General features: G+C 48.3%; 1 protein-coding gene across 1 annotated transcript; it reads left to right on the top strand.

Moving 5' to 3' along the window:
• Window positions 1-256: 256 nt before the first annotated feature.
• On the top strand, window positions 257-22,539 carry LOC142197575 (zinc transporter ZIP10-like). The gene is made up of 10 exons (XM_075267969.1): window positions 257-449; window positions 10,025-10,938; window positions 12,739-12,910; window positions 13,349-13,518; window positions 14,751-14,939; window positions 15,416-15,539; window positions 16,449-16,790; window positions 17,130-17,210; window positions 17,302-17,492; window positions 19,159-22,539. Exons 2-10 carry the CDS (start codon window positions 10,036-10,038, stop codon window positions 19,315-19,317), a joined length of 2,331 nt encoding a protein of 776 aa, XP_075124070.1. The 5' UTR covers window positions 257-449; window positions 10,025-10,035; the 3' UTR covers window positions 19,318-22,539.
• The last annotated feature ends 917 nt before the right edge of the window (window positions 22,540-23,456 follow it).

The following is a 23,456-nucleotide window of genomic DNA, read 5'->3' as shown; positions in this document are numbered from 1 at the left end:
GGCTCTCGCAATGCAACACACAAAAAAAAAGTCTTGAAGGGTTAAAAAAAAAAAAAAAACTCGTGACATGTGACGCAACCACCGAACGCTACACGGACCCGGTAATAACCGGTGACAGGACACCGAAGTTCCGACCACGTGACTAGAGCCGCGCTCTGCATCGTCCTGCGAATAACCCCGCCTTCTCCCTGGCGATGACGTCATGGCCTTAGGCGCATGCGTAACTCAAGTGAGTCATTTACAGCGTGACATCCCGGTGGTGTCGCAAAATCGAGCGCATTGTCGTGTAAAGTTACAGACATTTGAATGGTTTTTTTTTTCCCTTCTCCTCACTCTCCTTTCAGCGAGGCGCTAAGGCAGCCGGGAGTTGTAGTCCTTGGCGGGCTGTAGAAGAGGTGTGCTCTCGCTAATGGTCGGCACTTTGGAACCTCGGGGGATCTACGGATAAGGTCAGGGGGGAGCCTGAGGCCGCGGGTCTGAGTACTGTGCCGGGGGTCACTGCGGTGGGTCGGTAATGGTGGTGGGACTCGGTTACACTGGCGGTAATGAACGTGCCAGGAAGGATTGTCTGAGGCTTTGTCCTCTGCCTCCTCCGGTAGTAGAACATGGTGAGGTGCTGTAGACACTCTGTGCTGCTGTTGCGCCCTCACATGTGGGGTTTCGCTCTTCTTTGTGCTGCCACCTGTGGTGATGTGTGATTTATCTGACAGGAAGTCTAGCAAAATGACAAAACGTGTGACACAGAGGGCTGACCCCTCGCCCCTACCTGCACTGGCCCCCATGATCCCGTAATGAAGGGCCCACATTGCTAATTTAACCCATTGTAGACGATATTGCGGGGACCCCCCCTCTTACCCCATTGTAGGGGCTGCTGAGGTAACCAAGGGTCTAACAAAGCCCCCAACCTGCCATCTTGGTGCACCTATAGACCCTGCCAGGAGCAGATCCTTATAGGATACCTTATAGAGGTTTAAAGGGGTTTTCTAGCCCCTGGGAGAGGTCATCGGTGTCTAATAAGTGGGGGTCTGATACCCGGACCCCCACCAATCCGCTGATCAGAGCTGCGTCTCCATCCACTAGACCTACATCTGTCACTGGATTCGCTGTGTAGGGTCAGGGGGTCGGACCCCTACCATCAGAAACCGATGACCTATATGGTGGATGGGTCATCAATGTGAGGAACAGAAATCCCTTTTTAATTTGATATGCAAATGAGCTGTCAAGACCTGGGTCCTGTCCTAAACTCTGCCCGACCCCTCCAGCTAGCCTTGGATGGATGTTGCTAGCCCTGCCCAATGTTACAAGTTCAAATATCTTGGTATGGGGATTCTGTAAGGTCAATGCCCATAGTAGGAAGGGTATTGGGCACAGGGGAACGTCTGATGTTGGGTGACGCTGACATCAATCGAGGGTTGGAGGATGCTAAGAAGATGGGGGTGAGGTACGTGCCCAACCGATCTCTAAAGGCTGCCACGGCCTAAGCGACTCCACTGTGCGTGTGTCCAAAGTCCCACATGTGCGCACTGAAGCCAGTGTTATACAGGATCCAGTTGTTTGTTTGTTTTTTTTTAAAATCCCAGCCATAGATAGCATTATTATAGGACTATTCGGGACCTGAGGGTGGTCTAGTGCCCCGGATAGCCCTGACAGATCCCTTTAAGGCCGGGTTCACATCTGCATTCTGGCCATTCCGTTCTCCTTTCTGCGTGAAATATGCAGAGGAAAGCATTATTTGTACCGAATATTATAGCATATGGGGTCCGCCAGTTTCCTTAGGTAACCGCTTTTCTATGCGGATAGGTTTGAGGGGGCTCCCTGGACGCAGATATGAAGCGGGCCTAACGGTGAATGGCTTTAGATCTGCTGTTTTGTTCCCACGTCACAAAAGAACAGAGTACGGCCTTGTTCACACGGGGCACGGGACTGCGTATTTTGTTCCTGATTCTGATGCCGCGTCAGAATAGGACCAAAATTCACCTGCAGCGACAGTCGCGGTTTCCCGCTCCGGAATAGGCCCAAATGAATGGGCCTAGTCCGGAGAGTGCTGACGGGAGGTGGAATCCGACTGAAGAAAGGACAGCTCGCTTTATTTTCCTCGTGAGCCGGAACATACCGCTTACGGAAAAAAGGAAACTAGCGGTCTCCATAGACCTCTATTGTAAGGGGGCGGATCCGGCGTTAAAATCCACCCCTCTTCCCCCATGGAACGAGCCCAAAAAATGTCTCCAAAATGTTACCAATGAAAACCTCCACCTATCCAGCAAAAAACTCCTCCATCCCGCGCACAGCTCCAGTGTAAATGGATTTGGGTCTTGAAATGCAGAAGTAGGAAGATGTAAATTAAAAAAATAAATAAATCTGTCAGCCTTAAAGGGATTCTACCATTAAAGCCTCTTTTTTTAGTGGATAAGACGTCGGAATAGCCTTTAGAAAGGCTATTCGTCTCTTACCTTTAGATGTGATCTCCGCCGCGCCGTTCCTTAGAAATACCGTTTTTTACCGGTATGCAAATTAGTTCTCTGGCAGCGATGGGGGCGGGCCCCAGTGCTGAAAATGCAATGGGGGCGTCCCCACTGCTGCTCGAGAACACGATCCTGCGACGTCTCTATCTTCGGCTGGATCCTCCCCTTCTCTGTCGTCTTCCTCCTGCGTCACCTCCGACGCCTGCGCAGTTGGCTCTGCCAGTGAGACACCAGCAGAGCCGACTGCGCATGCCGGCCGGCGGCCATTTTTGGGAGGCCGCTCTTGTAGTTCAATGCAGGAGCGGCCTCCCAAAAATGGCTGCCGGCATGCACACTCGGCTCTGCTGGTGTCTCACTGGCAGAGCCAACTGCGCAGGCGTTGGAGGTGACGCAGGAGGAAGACAGAGAAGGGGAGGATCCAGCCGAAGATAGAGGCGTCGCAGGATCGTGTTCTCGAGCAGCAGTGGGGACGCCCCCATCGCACTTTCAGCGCTTGGGCCCACCCCCATCGCTGCGAGAGAACTAATTTACATACCGGTAAAAAACGGTATTTCTAAGGAACGGAGCGGGAGAGATCACATCTACAAGTAAGAGACGAATAGCCTTTCTAAAGCCTATTCTGACGTCTTATCCACAAAAAAAAGAGGTTTTAATGGTAGAATCCCTTTAAGGCCAGGTTCACACTAACGATTCTGCTTGTGGAAACCCAGCGGACCCCGTTATAGACTTTGGGGTACGTAGAGATCCGCCGCTTTGTACGCAGATTGGGTTTCTGTTTTTTTCGGATCCCTGAAGAACAGAATCCCGAGCGCAAGTGTGAAGCTAGAGGAAGGGGTTAAACCTGTTGGAGTATTATAGACTTGCATGATCAGCATATTCGGAAAAGTGAAATGAAAGTTATGGAAGACGGAAAATCTGGAGGACGCTGTGTGTGCAAGTACGTGAGTGGAGGAGGGGATCCCAGCCGCTGCCTAGGGGGTCAGACCTGGGTACGGTAGTGACACAGAATTTGGTCACCCAGAGGATATTACTACACCTTGGGGCTGGCCGATGTTTGCAATGAATTCTATGTTGCTGCTGTGACTAGATATCCCGCTGCAGCAGTTTAACCAATGGCAGAAGTTCAGGTTAACTCTGCTACATCCGTATATGCCCTGCAGACTCCTTGTCCTACCTGCCCAACTAGGACTGATTATAGGTTATGGTGGGAGGAGAAGGCTGCGTGGACTTATCTGACTCCAAACTGTGAAGGCTACATTTATGTAAAGGGTGGGAAGGCAAGGGGTTAAAACAAAAAGCATAAGCACCTGTCCTAGACTCCGCCATCCCTGACTTAGGTCCTTGGTGTCGGCCTGCCAGGGTTCAGGTGGTGGCATGATTCGCCCCCTACGGCTGCCAGTGATGGCACAGTGACACTATGTAACCCTAGGATTATACCGCACTGTTCGGCCTCCGTCCCCGTGCCGGTGTTTGCAATGACGTTAGCTTATGGCAGTTTCTGTTAACCTGTTCCTTGCCACTGGGTACAGGTTGGCAGACGCTTTAGTCATGTGCCGTCAATTAAAGAGAACCTGTCAGTTTGATTTGGGACAATAAACCACCCGCATGTCCTTATAGCCTGTTGTAAAACCATCCCAGCATATAAAAAAACAAACCCTTTGTAACCTGCGTTTCAGTAGGAGTTTTGCTGGTCAGGCTCATCCTATCCTACTAATCCTATAAATGTGAAAGTTTGTGTGTTTGGATGTTTGTTCCTCAATCACGCAAAAATGGCTGAATGGATTTGGATGAAATTTGGCACTTAGATAGTTTGTAACCTGGAATAACATGGCTTCACGACTGTTATGAATTTATGTTCACATACTATATTACACTGCTCTTGTAGCAGCTTATCTCAGGTTCTGATAAAGTCAGGGCTGTTATCTCTCTGTGTAAACACACAGATAACCCTCAGTGGATTGTGTACATGCGTTTTCATATTATCTTATCTGCTCCAGACAGCGCTGACAAACTGACATGGGCAAACACCTTTAATCCAAATGGGAAGTTTGCCAATTTTAAACATGCCAGAAAAAGAAAATCTAATTTGTCACGAACAACAACAAGAGCTATGAAGGAAGCCATAAGTCACAGAGTTCTCCTCAAGCGGAGCTGATGAGGATCATCGTTGCCAACAACATGCTCATTATATGGCATCCCAGCGAGCTGCTGAGATGCCAGAACAATCATGGGCACAGCGCGAGGAACAAGTTCAGCGGCAGGTTAGCTTGACAGCTGTTGCAATGCCGGAGCAGACGGATCATCAATGTCAACAACACGCTTATTATATGACGTCGCAGCGAGCTGCTGAGATACCTGAACAATCACGGGCACAGGGTGAGGAACGAGTTCAGCAACAGGCCAGCTTGAGGACTGTCAAAACAACGGAGCAAACGGATCATCAACACCAACAACACCCTCATTATATGGCGTCCCAGCGAGCTGCTGAAATGCCGGAACGATCACAGGCACATGTGAGGAACAAGTTCAGCAGCAGGACAGCTTGAGAGCTGCTGAAATGCCAGAGCAGGAAAACCATCAATGGCAGCAATTTGCTGAATATAGACAGATCATCGACGCCAACAGCCCGCAGACAGAGTCGCGGGCAGAAGCTAGTATATGATACAGAGAAGATGAGGTTAGGGACAGAGGTTTAGGTGTCACATGACAGAGGTTTAGGTGTCACATGATAGATGAGTTTCTCAGATCACGTTTCTACCTGTATTATTTCCAGTGATGGCAGCAGTTTGGGATTGGGAGCTTCCGCCTATACACAGGTCCGTCTGGGCTCTGTCTTCAGCAGGACAGAACTACCATCTTGCTGTGAATCTCCTTTCATTTGACACCAGCATCACTGTTCTCGGTTCTGTAATGTCTGAGATTTAGCATTTGAAGTGCGTTCCCCCCCACCCTGACCCTCCGCCTCCCTGCACTATACATGAGCCCGCACACACTGAGAGAAACAAGGGACAGAAAATGGTTTTTAGGGAAGGGTATCCTAGAAAACTGTTACTTAAAGGGGTATTCCCATCTCGCTTGTTCACCAACCTGCAGGCTGTGTGCTCTCTTCACTTCCTGGTTTTCTCTGTACATTGGTGGGCGAGGTTTCACCTGCTCTGCAGTATGTTTGCAGTCAGTAATGAGGCATTGGTTGTACATAAATTACCACAGTGTGAAGCTGATGTAGCAGAGCTGGATTTGAGTCAGTTTGCATTACATACAGAGGTAACGGACTCCCTATCTCAGCCCTTATTAAACCGACTGATAAGTGGAAGAGCAGGAGATAAACAGCTCAGAAATACTGGAGCACTCACCTCCCCCTCCCCTATCTGAGGAGCTCCGTTACTTGTCTGTAGCAGAGACATACACAGCTCAGAGCTGCTCCCAGCACAGTCCTCGCCTCAGACTGCGGTCCAAAATACCCTAGTGCTGCTGAGGAGGCCAATAACATAAACTATTACTTGCCTCTCCCCACTCCTCTGTCTCCAGGGGCAACTTGTCCCAATTGTTCACAGTTCCCCTTTCCCCAGGTGATGTCCTGTTTGTGTAGGTGACCCTCAGCCAGTCGCAGGACTTGGCGGCGACCTCTTCACAAATGGGACGTCAGCCGGTGATAGGTAAGCAGAGGAGAGGTGAGTAGTAGTTTTATTGCCCAATTATGGGCATTTTTACATCTTCTAAACAAGTCTGGGCACCCCTTTATAGTCATGCGGCTTTTTATATGGATCTTACTGATAAGGGGAAGAGCAGCTCGTATTCTATAACCTGTGAAGGCTGCAGAGGACAAAGGAAGCAAATTTTATTTTTTTTAATAAAAACCTATTAGAAAAATGTTATAATCAAACAATCAGTCATGGCGGTGCATTGCCTGTGTAAGAGGTTTACAGCAAAGTGTGACCAAGCGTGTAACAAGTCACTAAGTCAGGCGGCTCCTTGACCAAATCAGAAATCCTCGCCTTTGTTCTCCTCTCCATAATTCGGCGGGCGCAGTGTGACTCGCTGACCCTGCAGTCAGTGTCTGACCCGCTCATGTGATGTGAGGAATTCTGACCTGGACAAACACAATAGAGAGACCGCCGCGAGAGCGCTGACCGAGAGACGGCCGAGGGTGAGTCCGCACCTTGTAAAGCCTGTATACAATGTATACCTGGTCTGATCACACGGGACTCTCTGGGGGTTCATAGACTTTATATTGTAACATTCTGAATGTGATTAGTTATAAGCTTGGAACGTGTATCGCTACGTCTACATTGTGACAAACTGACACCTGATGAGCCGCCAGCTATAGAGGAATTCACGGGGTAACCTTAGGGGGGTACGGGGTAGAAACTGACCCAATGTGAGCTGGGCTGCAGAGTCAGGAAAAAAGTTATCGACTTCTGAATAAGAAGATTATTCTTAATTCTATGATACAATTTTTCATTATCGAATGAATTCGATGTGTAATCTGTTACTTTTATAGGAATGGAATCTGTCCTGTACACATACCGGTAGTAAAACGTGGGGAAAATAACGCAACGCATGTCGCCTGGGTCCGTTGGGGGAGGTGGACCGCTAAAACAGTTTAGGACCCCATTGACTATAATGAGGGTCCGGCATTTTTAAACTAAAACTATCACCAACTTTCGTCAGCCACTGGACAGATGTGACCGTCACTTTTCTCTGTCTTTTTTTTTTTCCGCCTCAGTGTTTTTCGTTGAGTTTTTGCCTCGTTTTCCTTAGTTGCCGGAAGGAGTTTGACTATGGGGCAAATCAGAGTTCGGACTGCTGACGCTACACCCCTGTCTGGGGGTTACATTTTGTTGTTGCACTACGGTTTACTTTACGGTTATATATACGTTGCATTCATGGGGTTATTTTTCTCTGTATCGCAAGGGGACATGCTACGGATCGAAAAACGTTCCATCCACTTGGTGGCGTAGTCACCAGTAACAGTGTAGGTCCTGTGTGTATATACTGTAAGCATCTCCTCTGCCGGGCTATGGAGGGGACAGTCCACAATCCCTTCACCTGAATTTAGGGCCTTTTGTTATGTGATCGTCGTCCTACCCTCTCCAGTCACCAAGTACAAGGAGAGGAACGTTCCATGTTTCGTAAGGGAACAATCCAGTTATCATGGGGTGGAGATGGAAATGCAGATGACCTGGACCTTCAATGTATAATTTGATTCCTAGGAATCGCAGGCTGTCATTACAGGGGTGGATTTGGGCGTTGGATGACGCCCATATTCCCCTGACTAAACCCTGAGACTCCCGCCATTGTGGTCCTCTATGATGATAGGAGTCTTTGCTTCCATGTCCATGTTCTTGTGTATTCTTTTAGGATTATGGGACTCCTAACATCATAGACCTCAGTACTTTGGACCAACATCCGGTCCCCTTGTTACGGTCCGAGTCTATCCGTGTGATAATTCGCATTACTGGTGTCACGTCATGGTGTAAAGGGTGAAATCTACGCCAGAAAACGTAGAATTTAGTGATTTCCTTTTACGTCCCGTAGGAAAATACCTTCAGGACATGTTCACGTGAGGTGGAAAATAATGTGTGACGGAAAGGATAGGCAGGCGTGTGGTGTGGTGTGTATGTGCGGCCATGTTGTCACCTCTGTCACATGACCTCCGAGCCACGTTGTCACTTGTCCTCTAAGTCGGGGCTGTGCAGAGTCCGGAACGCGGCTTCAGAATAGAACGTTGAATTCTTGCTAATTATATATTGCAATAATTATTCCATAAGTAATTACATGTATACTGTTACATATGTGGGAGTCAGTCACTGGATTATTAGGGGATCTTCCGGGTTTCTGACTGATCAGCCATTTAGGAAAGATGTCAGAGTTGGGCTGTTACCTGTGGTTTGCAAGGGGGTCGGTTCAGCCGGTATATGCGGCCTTACATGTGTCCCACACTAAGGATAATTTCATTTGTTTGCAGCCTTTTGTCGGCATATTGGTCAATTATATCCAGCAGTATACTTTTTTTCTTTTGTGTCCACCAGGGATCCTATAAGTGGATATAGGGTGGAAAATCCTATATAAATTTACCCTAAAGCCCTTTTTACACTAATGTTGGGATCTGTTTCCATAAAGGGGTTTTTAGGATGTACATATTATATTGATATTTTGATCAGTCCCCCATTAACTTCTATAGGAACGGTGGTCAGTGTATCAGTGTGGGGTCAGGACGTCAGACCCCCACAGATCACATACTGAAGAGCTATCCTGAAGGTTCAATTTGGGTCTGGATAACCCATTTAAAGGGATTCTACCATTAACTGTTTTTTTTTTTTCTCGATCACACGTAGGAATAGTCTTAAGAAAGGCTATTCTTCTCCTACCTTTAGATGTCTTCTTTGCGCCGCCGTTCAGTAGAAATCCCGGTTTTCTTTGGTATGCAAATGAGTTCTCTCGCAGCACTGGGGGCGGTCCTCAGCGCTCAAACAGTACTAGGGGCGTCCCTAATGCTGCGAGAGAACTCTCCAGCACCGCCTCAATCTTCTGGAATGGCCTTTCCCTGTGTCTTCTTTCGTCCTGGGTTTCAATCTTCTAGGTCTCGGGCAGAGCCAACTGCGCATGCCCGGGCCAAAAGAAAATGCCCCCTTACACAGTAAGCTGGTGTAAGCGGGCATTTTCTTGTGGCCGCTTACTGAGTAAGCCGCCATTTTCTTGTGGCCCGAGCATGCGTAGTTGGCTCTGCCCAAGATGGAAGAAGACAAAGGGAGAGGCCGGTCCAGAAGAAGATGGAGGCGGCGCCGGAGTTCTCTCGCAGCATTGGGAATGCCCCTAGTGCTGTTTGAGTGCTGAGGACCGCCCCCAGTGCTGCGAGAGAACTCATTTTCATACCGAAGAAAGAAAGGATTTCTACTGAACGGCGGCGCGGAGAAGACATCTAAAGGTAGGAGAAGAATAACCTTTCTTAAGGTTATTCCTATGTGTTAGGGAGAAAAAAAAATCATTTTAATGGTAGAATCCCTTTAAGGCAGTGACATTCGGTGAAAAACGATACCAAGCACAGCCACTAATTGAGGTAGGGCGCTGTGCTTGGTCAGCACTGGAGAGACTAGATCACTCATCCAGTTTCCTCTTCATTTTGGTGATCGGTGGAGGTTCTGGTTGTCAAACCCCCACCAGTCTGATATCGATCTAACCATAGGTCGTCCATATCATAGCCTATGGGCAGGATTAGGCAAAACATGCAGATCGGGTGGGCTCCGGCCACTCAGATCCCCACCGAGCAGAAGAGTGGGGAAGTCTTGTCTCCCATCCTAACCGTTTCCATTGTATTCCCTGATCACTCCTCCATTCAGAAGGAGGAACATAACTTTCCCCATTCTTCTGATCGGTAGGGATCTGACCCGTCTAACCCCCACTCATTTGCAGTTATGTCCCATCTTGTGGATAGGGCATAACTTGCGCCAATGGGATCTTCACTTTACTTTTTGAGCTGTCCTTCTTGGTGTTCATGCGGGGGTTTTCCAGACTTCATTGACCAACGCGTTTCCCTCTTCTTTGTGTTTTGTCCCCTCCAGGTGGAATAGACATGAAGGTTCACATTCACACAAAATTTTGCTTTCTTTGTTTGTTTACCTTCATCCTTCCTCATTGCAACCACTGCCACAGTTACGTCCACGACCACACATCCGAAGAAAGCCACAGCCACAGTCACAACGATTACCAGATCTCCCAGAAGCCGTATTTGCAGAGTCAGGCTTCAGAGCTGTCCACCAGCAAGTCTGAACACGAACAAAACTATTACATCGAACAGTTATTCCATCGGTACGGCGAAAACGGAAGGTTGTCGTATTACGGGCTGGAAAGACTTTTATCCAGTTTGGGTCTTGGGAAATTGAAAGAGGTTGAAATAGGTCACGAGGACAATGACCACGATGTCTTACACGTACACGGTCCTATAGAGCCCCATTCGCACACGGACGAAAAAAACGAGTCCAAACAATGTAACGAGAAAAAGAAGGCTAAAAGTGCCCACAAAAATCACCCCCATCACCATGACCATAATGGTACGTACCACTCCCATAATCACAGCCACCATAACCACAGTGCGGCCGCCGTCAGCCACGTGTCGCTCGACGGACACACGAACGAACCATTGTCGGGTACAAATACGACCCAAGAACTAGCGGAAAAGAAACAACGTAAGCATAAAAAGAGGCGGAAAGGAACGAAAAGCAGCGACGCTGCCGGAGACTCTGATGCAGCCCACGACGAAAGCAAGCACGGTTACAACAACGACCATAACTTTGCTTCTCATGTGTCGGGCAATGTAGACGATGATAATCTGGAGTCTGAGGAGCACAGACAGGGGGCAGAATATCTCCAGAAAAACACCCAGAAAAGAGAGGCTCCCAATGATGTGACGGGTATAAACACCCATACGGCCGTTCCGAAAAGTCATAGCGTCCATGACGATGAAATGCACGACAAGGTGAGCGATGGCTACAAACTCGACACGAACGCCCGGTAGAATTTTTGAAATGACCTTGTACAATATAATTTGTGATCCCTATATGGGGCTATATGGAGCGCACAATCTACATGAAATAAATAAATTACACATTAAAAACATTCCCATTATTACAAAAAAAAAAATGCATTCTAATTGCGGGCATTAAAACTTAACCCCACCCCCTTTCCCCCCAAAATGTAGAATACACCCCCATACCTTAAAAGTTGCAGGCTGGCGATATCGCAGGAGCCGACCTGTTCTGGTGACAGCCGGGAGCCTAATGAGGCTCCCAGGCCTGTCATCGCTATATTACTATTGTGTTTGGTCTATGACCAGCTGTAATAGTAATGTATAGAATCTCCCATAGACGGCAATACACTTCTATTGCCATCTATGGGACTTGCAATCAAATGACTGCAGGTTCAAGTCCCCCAGGGGGAAGGGGCAATAAAATAGTGGGGAAAAAAAAAACTTTTAAAAAATAAAATAAATTAAAACTTCTAAATCCCTCCTTTCCCTAGAATACATATACGGTAATAGTAGAAAATTACTGTGAAACACAAACACATTAGGTATCCCTGTGTCCGAAAATGCCCAGTCTACTACAAACCGCCGTATTTTTTTTTTCACCGTTTTGCCTCAGATTTAAATAAAAGGTGATCTAAGCAATAGACATTCCCCAAAATGGTAGAACTAAAAAGTACATCTGGCCCCGCAAAAAAGACACCCTATGCATCCCCGTACAGCTGCAGGGTCACCTGTCAATGTGGCCTTGCAGCTGTTGCAAAACTACAACTCCCATATATTAAATATTTTACCATTGTTTTGCGTCAAAATAGAATTTTCCCCTATTTTCCTCCTCTAAAACCTACAGTCCGAAAAATACGGTATCTGGCATGTTCAATGCTGGAGAAAAAAAAAATTACATTGCCTGAAAATTACTAGTTTTTGGACACTTTACCTTTAAAAAAAAAAAAAACAGAAAAGAAAAATAATATAAAATATTATCAAAAAGTTACCATTAAAAACTACAGTTTGCCCAACAAAACACAAGTCCTCATAGATTTCCATTAATTGAAAAATAAACAGTTATAGGTAAAAAATAAAAATCCCCCAAAATAAACTACCGGTATATAAATTTTGTATCATCCATAAACCTACACACTCGCAGAATAAAGTTAACCTTTCATGTTTACAGCATAGCGAATGCTTTAGAAACCCCCCACCCACCCACCCAAAAATGGAATAGTACTTTTCTTATGATATGCTACATGTACATGGTTTTTTTCCCCCTCCGGTATGTTATATGGAACATTAAATGCCGTCATTAAAAATCTATCTCGTCCTGCAAAAAACAAACTTTCACTCAGTTATTTTGACAGAAAAGTAAAAAAGAAAAAAAAAAGTCCTGGCTCTTGAAAGCCTTAATAAAAAAAATTGGCCTCATCCTTAAGGGGGATATTTGCAAATTCTCTAATTCTCGAATTTATATTTTTTTACTCCCCCCCCCCCCCCCCCCCCCGTCCCAAAAGTGCATTTAACCCCTCCCCCCCCCAAGTAGCCATCAGTACATCTAGCTGGATCATTGTATGCCCGACTAGTTAATCCCCTACTTGTTACATTTAGGGGCCTCTAAGTAGTTAACGCGTGTGTTGAGGCGGTCTCTGTCACGCCATGGGCCCCTGCGCCATGCTGACTAGTCGTCTTAGCAGCGGGGGCTTAACATGGGCCCCCCATACTATTCCTCTATAGATTGTAATCCCTTTGTTTCCCTTGCAGTGTCTGAATGTCACCCAGCTCCTCAATTCCTACGGGCTGAGTATTAACTCCCACATCTCCCCGGTGCAGTTCACCTACCTCTGTCCCGCGCTCTTGTATCAGATCGACAGTAAGGTTTGCATCCAGCATTTTACCGAGATAGAAGAAGAGGAAAGCAGGGGACCGGCTTTTGGTAAGTAATCCCCAGTCTTGGGGCCTCGTCCGGGACCGGACTTAAAGGGGTTTTCCATCAACATAACCTTGTACTTTTTGGTGTGCCCTTCCCTTCTCCGCTCTACCCTGCAATGAAATCTCAGGTAATACATCACTCTAATGTTTCGCTGGCAAGCTCGGCCCACCCAGGAGTCCTGTAACGTCTACACCATTTGGTGGGGTCCCTCATACCCTTGTAGGAATGGAGTGAGGGTCTTCCAGATGAGTGGCCACTTCATTGCACTGTATGGGACTGCTGGAGATAGCGGAGCACTGTACTTGGCTATCTTCAGCAGCCCTATAGATATGATGGGGGGTGATAAGGGACCCCCTGGTGTACCCCCCCTATGCTGTTGTATTTGTGGTCTGTAGCTTTGCAGCCGTCTGACGCTCTGTCCGATCTCTCTTGCACTTGCAGCCTGGATCTGTGGCCTCATCTCCATCACGGTCATCAGCCTCCTGTCCCTGCTGGGGGTTATCCTAATTCCTATCATTAACCAGGGCTGCTTCAAGTTCCTTCTCAACTTCCTGGTGGCTTTGGCTGTGGGAACCCTGAGTGGAGATGCGCTCCTTCACCTCTTGCCCCATGTAAGGCCTCCATGGTGTGACTGCTGATCTTATGGGGTGACATTATTACCATGTATATACTACAGGGCGTACGGATTAGGACACTATACATATCCTATGGGGGTATGGTACAAACACAGAGCCAGTATACCCCCGTGTTAGTTGTTGTCTTCTGCCCGGTTCTATTGTTTACACCTGCAGATTGTACCGACAATTTGGTACAAGGAGTCTTAAAGGGATCGTATCATTGGATACGCTTTTTTTTTTCTCCTTAACACGTAGGAATAACCTTAAGAAAGGCTATTCTTCTCCACGCTGCCGTTCGGTAGAAATCCAGGTTTTCTTCGTTATGCAAATGAGTTCTCTCGCAGCAATGGGGGCTGTCCTCAGCGCTCATACAGCACTGGGGGCGTCCGCAATTGTGCCAGAGAACTCTCTCCAGCACCGCCTCCATCTGCTTCTGGAACACCCTCTCCCTGCGTCGTCTTCTGTCCTGGGTTTTAATCTTCTAGGCCTCGGGCAGAGCCGACTGTGCATGCCCGGGCCACAAGAAAATGGCTGCTTGGTGTAAGCGGCCATTTTATTGTGACCCGGGCATGTGCAGTCATGAAGATTGAAACCCAGGATGGAAGAAGACACAGGGAGAGGGCGTTCCAGAAGAAGATGGAGGCGTCGCTGGAGAGTTCTCGCAGCATTGGGGACGCCTCCAGTGCTGTTTGAGTGCTGAGGACCGCCCCCAGTGCTGTGAGAGAACTCATTTGCATACTAAAGAAAATCTAGATTTCTACCAAACGGCGGCGCAGAGAAGACATCTAAAGGTAGGAGAAGAATAGCCTTTCTTAAGGCTACTCCTGCGTGTTAGGGAGAAAAAAGGGGTATCTAATGATAGGATCCCTTTAAGGGGTTATACCACTACGTATTCAGTCTATGTAGACGTGAGCAGTGTCGTGCGGCGCTCACATTCACTTCATTGGAGCGCTGGAAACAACCAAAGTACGGCACTCGGCTCTCTCCAGCGCTCCCATTGAACTGAATAGGGTGTGAATGTGAGAGTCCGTCCGGTGGCTGCAGTCAGGCAGAATGCACAGGATAAATGGGGAGGGGGGGTCTCATCGGCAGGTATACAGCGATCAGACAGGCAGGGGCACTAACGTGGCTGACAGACTCTCGCTGACCCACAAGTGGGCGACGTAACTTGTTGCCGTTCCTTCTTTATAAATAACTCTCGCTTTACGTTTTTCTTGGTTTCGCAGTCTCAGGGCGGGCACGACCACGGCTCCGAAGAACATGGGCACAGTCATGACCATGGCAATGAGGCGAGCCAGGAGTTCTTGGTAGAATATGACAGCGTGATGAAGGGTCTCGTCGCCCTCGGGGGGATTTATCTGCTCTTCATAGTAGAGCACTGTATACGGATGTTCAAGCATTACAAGGAGAGACGGGTAAGGAGTCTGCAGGCTAGCCTTGTCTTATGGGGGAATTCACACATACGTGTTTCACGTGTCGTGTTTCACTTTCGGTTTTGCGTGATGGTTTCTAACAGATTCCAAAATTTACTGCCGTTTGCACTGATCTGTGGTAGTGTTTAATGTGCTTTACTCTCTACCAACCACTAGGGGGCACATGCTACTAAATTGTATTGACAAGTGCTACACAGTGGACAGAGCTGCTTGTTTCCAGGGCTATGTATTGAACAGTCATGGCTGCCACAGCTCAAACCCCATTCACGTGAATGGAATTCGAGCAGCAATATCACGGCACGGCCGCTGTACAGTATACAGAGCCGTCTGCTCCATACAATGTGCTCCAAGCAACTGATCAGTGAGGGCGCTGGGTGTCTGATATTCATCGCCTGTGCCAACTCTCAGACGACCCCTGCAGGATGAGACTCACGTTTTTCACGTTTTATTCTATTAAGGGAAGACCCGGTCGATTGAAACGAAAGCAGAAAGCGGACGAGTCTGCGGTGGGACGGAAATTATCGGATCACAAGCTAAATCGCCGCTCGGACGCCGAGTGGTTGCAGCTGAAACCCTTAGCAGGTAATGGTGTGGATTTTGGATTTCTGGGTTGTCGCCTCAATAGGGTTTCCTATTACACCGTGCGGGAGGCATTATGTATACAGGTATTATCAGCGGTCTCTCTGGTGCCACCTATTGGTTAGTTCCCCTAAAGTCAGTGTGTGACCTTTTAATCAAGCTTGCACCATGACCTGTAATGACCAGACACATCTGCAGCAGTAGTTTCTGGTCTGCAAAGACTACAAATCCCACAATGCATTGCATCCGATCATTGCAGCCCCCTTCCTCCTTCCCCTGTACTGTGTATGCACAAAGGCGGTACAAGCTGTGAGCCGAGCATGCATGTAGCACGCCTCCTGTGGTGGAACTGCACATACCCTGGCTTTGTGTGAGCCTTGTACATGGCGTCAGTCATGACATTGCAGACGGAAGATGTGGTGCGCCAGTAGAAGTTCTAAGTCCCAGGTTTGGCAGCGTCATGTGACCCTTTTAAGTACATGGAGGGGGTTCTCTAGTTGGTTTAGTCCCGTGACATGGTACTTCCCAATTTGAGATAAAGTTGGCGTTACATGCTACTGTGACGGACTGACCACTAGGGGCGTGTGTAACCCAGGGATTTGGGAGATAACCCCCTCACCACTACTGTGTATACAGTCCTGATCCTTAAAGGGATACTCTGATCAGAGCAACCAAATGATAAGGGACTACTTGTGCTGAGACCCTCACTCATCACAGGAACTGGGGTGATAGCCGAAACACAGCAAATGACTGGAATGGTTCTCGTGATCAGTGAGGGTCCCAATGATCAGCAAATGACCCCCCCTGGGGAAACTTGCTCTGACTTGAATACCCCTTTAAACTCGCACCACAAATATTCATTGGTTTAAGTCTCCGCCTGACGGAATGAACCTGGTTTGTCTTTTCGTGCAGCCCCTGAAGACCCCGCAGCATCCGAGTCCCAGCAGCTGAATGAGACCGAGATGACCTATGTGGACAGTCTCCATCAGTCGCCCGGGAAGGTTTTCGTGGCGGTTGACGACACCATGACGCACAGTAACAAAGACGATGACCATAGCGTGGACGAGGGACAGTACGAGAATAATCACACGACAGTGGAGATGCCAAAGAAGCACAGTCACAGCAAACACTCGCACCACTCCCATGGGCACTGCCACTCAGGGAAGGACATGAAGGACACTGGCATCGCCAGTATAGCCTGGATGGTGATCATGGGAGACGGGATGCATAATTTCAGCGATGGGCTAGCCATAGGTAAGGATAGGCTTTCATCCTTTATAAGGTCTTGTTTTTTGTTGGACGAGTTGTCATTTTTCATTGGCTTTTTTTATTTTATTTTTTCTCCATTTATTTTTAGGAATTTTTAAATAATAACACAGTCCTCTGTAGCACTGCTGTGTATTATGTCAAGATGGCAGACCTGTGGGGTCTTCACTAGGCCCCTGACTGTCGTGGAGTCACATGTGATCTCTTTGTACAGTTGAGGTCTTTCTGTTTAACCATTTAGATGCTGTGGTTAGTATTGACTGCAGCACCTGTGGGGTTAAATGAGGCGCTTTTCGGTTTCTTCATATCTCATCTGTTTCTTTCCAGGTGCCGCCTTTAGCGCAGGCCTGACCGGTGGGATTAGCACGTCCGTCGCTGTTTTCTGCCACGAGCTTCCTCATGAATTAGGTAAAGTCCATGATCTGTGTATGTGAAAACCTGCATGGTGTTGCTTAGTGTGCACTGCGCCCAGCCTGACACGTCCTCTATTTATTTGCAGGAGACTTTGCGGTGCTGCTGAAGGCCGGGATGACTGTAAATCAAGCCATCGTGTACAATCTCCTGTCTGCCATGATGGCTTACGTAGGCGTGCTGCTAGGTACAGCGGTCGGACAATACGCCAATAATATCACTTTATGGATTTTTGCCATTACGGCCGGCATGTTTCTGTATGTGGCGCTTGTTGATATGGTAAGGGACTGACCTCTAAGTCTATATATCCTACTAATATGTGTGTTTGGATGTTTGTTCCTCAATCACACCCGAACGGCTGAATGGATTTCATAGAAATTTCACACACACCTACATATTGGCCAGGAAGGAAAAATGGGCTACTTTAAAGGTGTCTCGCTCACCCCAAAACGCCACCGCGACCCTCAAAAGTTGTCTCCTGCTCCGCTGTCGGCCCGAGCATTACGTCAGCGCGGGTAGTTACACGCCACTCCTATTGGTGCATGGCGGTGTGTGGGCGGGATAGGGAGCCTGCACAGCAGCCCATGGGTTGTCGCCGAATTGTGGGCGCGGCCATTGCGCGGGGACCCTTTGCTCAACATGGCGGCTGCCCGCATGGTTCCGAACACCGCTGACATGCCGGCCACACATTGCCTCAGGCCGACGTAGCATGCAGCAGTGTACCCGGCCCGAACAAGCCCAGCCACACTTACCGCGAACTGTGCGGCTGGGAACACACATGGCACGGGAAGGACCGCACATGCTCGCTGAAGCTGCGGCCACGAGACACACACCTCCCCAGCATCTACATGGTGAGTGCTGCGGGAATGGGGATCGGCAGGTTGCTTAAGGGAGGCGGGGGCCAACAGGTGATGGGGAGGGGGGTTGGTGGTTTGGGGGGAGGTGGTGGAGGTTAGGGAGGGGGGGGGGTTTGGCACCAGAGGGCAGCAGGTAAGTAGGGGGCAGGGGGGCCAGATTGCACATGTGCAAGGGGGGAGGGTAACCGGGGTCACGGGTAGGTGGTGGTGGGGGGAAGGGGTAGATGTAGGAGGTGACTGTAATCTCTAAAGGGGGCCGGGGGAGCGGGTGGGGGGAAAGGGGAAACGGGAGGGCCGGAAGTGCAGCATCGGGGCCGTGGGGTCCCGGCCCACGATGCTGTGGGTGGGGGCCGCAAGAAAAGGGCCGTGGGGGGCCACGGGCTGCGCTGCAGGTGGTTCGCCCAAGGGTGAGGGGACAGCGGACGAAGTCATGGGTTATAGCTAGTGTGTATATAAGCTTGTGTGTCAGGAAGCTGGGGGTCTTAGGACCCTCTTCTGTATGTGCAGTGAGGCTTACTGGCAAGCTCTTATGGGGTGGGCTGCAAAAGAAGGCGTTAAAGGGGTGTCCGGAACCCAAAGTATATTGAATATTAATGACCTGTCCACGGGGTAGGTCAGCAGTATCAGATCAGCTGGAAGCATATACAAGGTATACAGCTGGAAGCAGCTCTGCTCCTCTCCAGGTGTACACTACAGTGTACAGAGCCAGAAGCTGTATACAGTGTACAGCTAAGCCTGGAACCGCAGCTCTGCCACCATTGACTTGAATATAGGAGCAGAGCCGATTCTGGTAGTCGGATCAGCTGATCGGTGACGGGACCTCCACTCCACCTTGGATAGGTCATTGGATGACTCCATTATAGGCAGTCTGTTTGTAGACGAACCAATACAAGGGTGCAAAGTCACTGTGTAGCATGATCTGGTGGCTCGGATAGAGGGTGTCTATAGTGGGACCGGGTCCGCAGGTGCCGAGGGGCTGACTGGGCCAAGGGGCTATGGCGTGTGTGCCAGGGGTTGCCGACCCCCTGCCCTATATCTTTTGCTTCTGACCGTCACTGACTCTCTCCATGTTTTCTATGTATTTCCAGCTCCCAGAAATGCTACACGGGGACGGTGAAAACGAAGAGCACGGGTACTGTCCGGTGGGACAATTCATCCTGCAGAATTTAGGACTTCTACTTGGTTTCGCCATAATGCTGGTCATTGCCCTCTACGAAGATAAAATCGTCTTCGACATCCACTTTTGACGTCTCTCGCCATCCATGCTCCAGGTGCAACCTTCGTGTTCGTCCGCTCGCTTTCAGTGTCCTACGATGCAAAGCCAAACGCCGTCAATGAAATCCGCCCCCCCAAAAAAATGGCGTCCTAAAGCCTCCTCACTACTGCCCCCATGAGGAAATCATCACTGTGATCTGTGTCCTGCTGCCTGTCTCACTCCAACTACGAGTGTCGCTCAATGTCCATTATAGACGCAAGTTCTGGCTTTTCACGGATCGGGAAGATGGCGGTTCGGACGCTTCCGTGAGGTGGAACGACATTCCAAGTCCTTGGGTTACTGACGCCCTGTAAAAGTATTATCTTCACGTCGGGAGGTCTCTGGAAACATTTACTTGACGAGTTCGTGTTCCTTGTTTACATATCTGTCCGTGAACGCTACAGATTGTGACGTCCGCTTCTTGTGCTTTTTTTTTTTTTTTTTGCTTTTACAGGGGCCGAAACGTCGTCTTCATGCTGGAAATATTTTCAAGTCAGATTAAAAAACAAAAATCCGTTTACAAGGCGATATCATTTCTCCTACGCCATAAGGTTACTGGTGTGTCCGCCATGCTTCGGGTCATTGTCGCCGAAGGACTGAGGGGTCGGCTCCGTGTGCCATGCGCTGTGCTAAGGGTTCCCGTCCTTATCACTAGTGAAACCCCTGGAGAAAAATAAAATTGAAAAATTTTAGACTAAAGACAGGTACGTGCGTGTCCTATAGAGTTCACCAGACTGCTAAATTTAAGATTTCATATCATATCGGATCGTTGGGTCTGATACCAGGCACTCCCACCGACTAGCTGTTTGAAGAGGGCGCGGTGTTCACTGATTGCAGTACAGTACATAGTGGCCGTGCTTGGTATTGCAGCTCAGCCCTATTCACTTGAATGGGACTGAGCTGTGAACAGGCAATGGACTGATGAATGTGAAGCCATATGGCCTGTGAAGAGACTCACCTGAGCACTGCGGCTTCTTTAAATAGCTGATCGGCGGCTTGTCGGACACCAATCGATCTGATCATAAGGATAGGCAGTCTTGTCAAAATCTGGTGAAACCCTTTTCTTCACACCAGATAGAAGTAAATTAATTCAGACAGCCCAGAATCTACCACACATTGAATTCGATGAAATAGTGCCCCCTAGGCCGGATCCCATAAATGAAAGCAGTCCCCAAGACGGACCCTCTAAATGAAAGCAGTCCCCAAGTTGGAACCCTCTAAATGAATTCGGGCCTCAGGTCGGACCATCTGAATGAAAGCAGACCCCATAAATGAATTTGGATCCCAGACCACAACCTACCGCAGCCCATCCTGACCTCCAGGGTCTTTGCTGGTGCAGGACCACCAATCGCTGCATAGAACCCATGTTGGTTCATGCTGCCCTATAGTGTAACTCCTGCTATAATGCCCTTAAGGAGCTGTATATGACTCCTCCTTCCAGGCGATATTATACGGGACATGTTCGGGACAAGCGCACAATCCTAGCGGAGCTACGAGACTTCTCAATCCATAGCCATCGACCGTGCAAAGAAAACCTGTAATGTGTCCGCCGCATCCGGAACTGTTGGCGTCAAACCAAAAGAAAGGGTTAAAGAAGTTGGAACTCAATCCCGCGGTTCCGCCATTTTTACGTTCATAAGCCTGTCTTGTACTATATATATGTTGATAATAACGTGCATCAGGCGGGAGCGGCGAGGATCTACCCAAGCTTTAATTTTTAGAAAATCGATTAGTTTTCTATCATGTAGTTTACCTAGAACCTGCCGCGTCTCCTCTGCGGGACTAGATCACGTGGGACGGAAACCTGGGGCGTTGGGACGGACATGTTACCACGTGGCTGGAATTGAAGAAGATCTGGCAGATCTGAAATCATTTGTAGTTAGTCTAGATTTTTTGTTTTTTTTAGATTTTTTGTTTTTTTGTGCCAAGATTTCAATAAGCTGGTCTCCTAGACCTCCGGTGAATGTATGTATGACTTGTATGGCCTTCTAGTGTTCTCCATTGTACGTATCATTCCATGACGGTGCTGCTGTTCAAGGGGGACTGTCTTTTTGCCAAACTTTTGACATGTTAGGGGAGAGATCCCCACTGATAACTGGAAGGTAGGGGGGAGAACCAAGCTCTGGACCTCTTGATCTAGCTGAGATGTGGGTCAGAGAAGCCTACAAGCTCATCTTCAGTGATCAAGGAGATCCACTGCGCGCTTCTGCCCCTTCGTCTCTCCTCTTGGTGCGGAGTCTCACCGCTTCGATCGCAACTAATTGAAACGTATGACAGAAGTTTTGTAAACGGTCAGGACCTTTCACCATCTCCTCCAAATCCAGTTATTTGCATCATCTAATAGGCGCCACTCCACTGATTCCGGCGCAGTTGGAATTTTTTCTCTAGCCCCCACCGTTCCCGAGTAATCGGAGCTGTTAGTTTTGGCACCTGATATAAAAGTGGGAGGTGTTGTCTAGGGGGCGTGATTCAGACCTCTCTTCTGATTGGACACGCCCCCCTTGCCTGTCCACTTTTAGCCTATTAGGCGACAATACGAATAGCACTGATTACTCGGGAACGGTGAGGGCTAGAGAAAAAATTCCAACTGCGCTGGAATCAGTGGAATGAGGCCTATTATAAGGTGCAAAGGAATGGAGGTGGTGAAAATTCCCCTTTAAGTCATATCATCCGATATCTATAGAGAGAAGACCCACGGGCCATGAAAAACCTGTATAATCCATGTCCTGCACAATAGCGCCGCTCTTTAGGCCACATTCACACTCTGTTTTTTTTGCATCAGTACACCATTTGTGACTCCTTGGCTTACTGATGTATAAGAGCATGTAGTGTCTCATGTAGCATCCCCCCGCTGCTACAATCTAGGTATTAGCACTAATATTACACATCCTGATGCTGGAATATCTGTTTACCTTTGTTGCAAGCTGTATCTTGCGAGCAGTGTGAACAGGCCCCTAGAGTTCGACTCCTTCAGCCTTGTAGTTCAGTCTTGACTAACGCGTCTTAGGTTAGACTATTTAACCTCCGCACATTTTTGTCTTCTCCATGTCCGTACCCGTACGTGCTACTGCTTCTTTCTTTTGCACTCTGATCTCATTTTAACCGTTTACTGTAAAACGGAAATTCGGCGGTTTATTTTCTACACTCCGGAATGAGTTGTACATCTGTTAACATTTGTATAGTTGTATATTAAAACACGACATAAAAAAAAAAATTCAGTTTCCTGGTATTGTCATGTTATTGGGGGGGGGCGTCTTTCCCTGTTTTGGGGCGGGTTATTTCTTTGGCCCTATTGGGATGGTACTTGTTTATATTCATAGCAAAGAATAAAAGTTTGAACACCCCTTTATAGGTGTGTGGAGACTTATTAAGCCTTTAGCACTCCACTTCGCAAAGGACCATGGGAAGAATATGCAAATCTGTCTTCCATGATGTAATTAGGACGTCAGCTGCTGCCTCAGTATTGCAAACCAATAGAGGGCGCTCACTGGAATGTGCAAGCCTGTCTTCCCTGATGGAGTGACAATATCCCCTTAACCCTGTCTAAGCCTCTCACCTCTACCAGGTTATAGTCCTCTCTACATCGAGCTGATGAGATGCAAGTACATCGAAACGGCCGTCCTCGATTGAGAGACTATACCTGGTAATAATCCCAGCGTCATTGCAAAACAAAGGCCTCTTGGAAGGTCGGGCATGACGCAAAAGGGAGCAACCTTTATTGGGTTATTTCACTGGAATTCTGTCTTCCTAACTACATCAGGGAAGACAGGCTTGCACATTCCAGTGAGCGCCCTCTATTGGTTTGCAATACTGAGGCAGCAGCTGACTTCCTAATTACATCATGGAAGACAGATTTGCATATTCTTCCCATCACCCCTTTAAGGCTAAGCAATGTGGTTCGATCCAACAGAAGGGCTACTGTAAAGCAAATTGCTGAAAAAGTTCCAAAAGCTGAAATGAGGTGCTAAGAGATGTCTGGAGACTGTTAGGTAAATCTGAAGATATGATCTGTGAGTGTAGTGTATAAGGGGGCAAATTTCCAGCAAAGCGAAATCTGCTGCAAAGTCCACATATTAAATGCATATCTGCATAGACGGGGTCCCCAGTGATCAGGAGGACAGGAGCCCGAAA

This window comes from Leptodactylus fuscus, chromosome 1 (genome assembly GCF_031893055.1).
Source record: "Leptodactylus fuscus isolate aLepFus1 chromosome 1, aLepFus1.hap2, whole genome shotgun sequence".
Classification (NCBI taxonomy): Eukaryota; Metazoa; Chordata; class Amphibia; order Anura; family Leptodactylidae; genus Leptodactylus; species Leptodactylus fuscus.
This window is presented reverse-complemented; position numbering and strand designations above follow the sequence as displayed.

Excerpts from the sequence above, each read along its gene's own strand:
- LOC142197575 (XM_075267969.1), top strand. The coding sequence starts at position 10,036 with ATGAAGGTTCACATTCACACAAAATTTTGCTTTCTTTGTTTGTTTACC. Across the intron at positions 13,519-14,750 it reads TCCTTCACCTCTTGCCCCAT|TCTCAGGGCGGGCACGACCA; the intron begins GTAAGGCCTCCA and ends TTGGTTTCGCAG. Across the intron at positions 15,540-16,448 it reads GCAGCTGAAACCCTTAGCAG|CCCCTGAAGACCCCGCAGCA; the intron begins GTAATGGTGTGG and ends CTTTTCGTGCAG.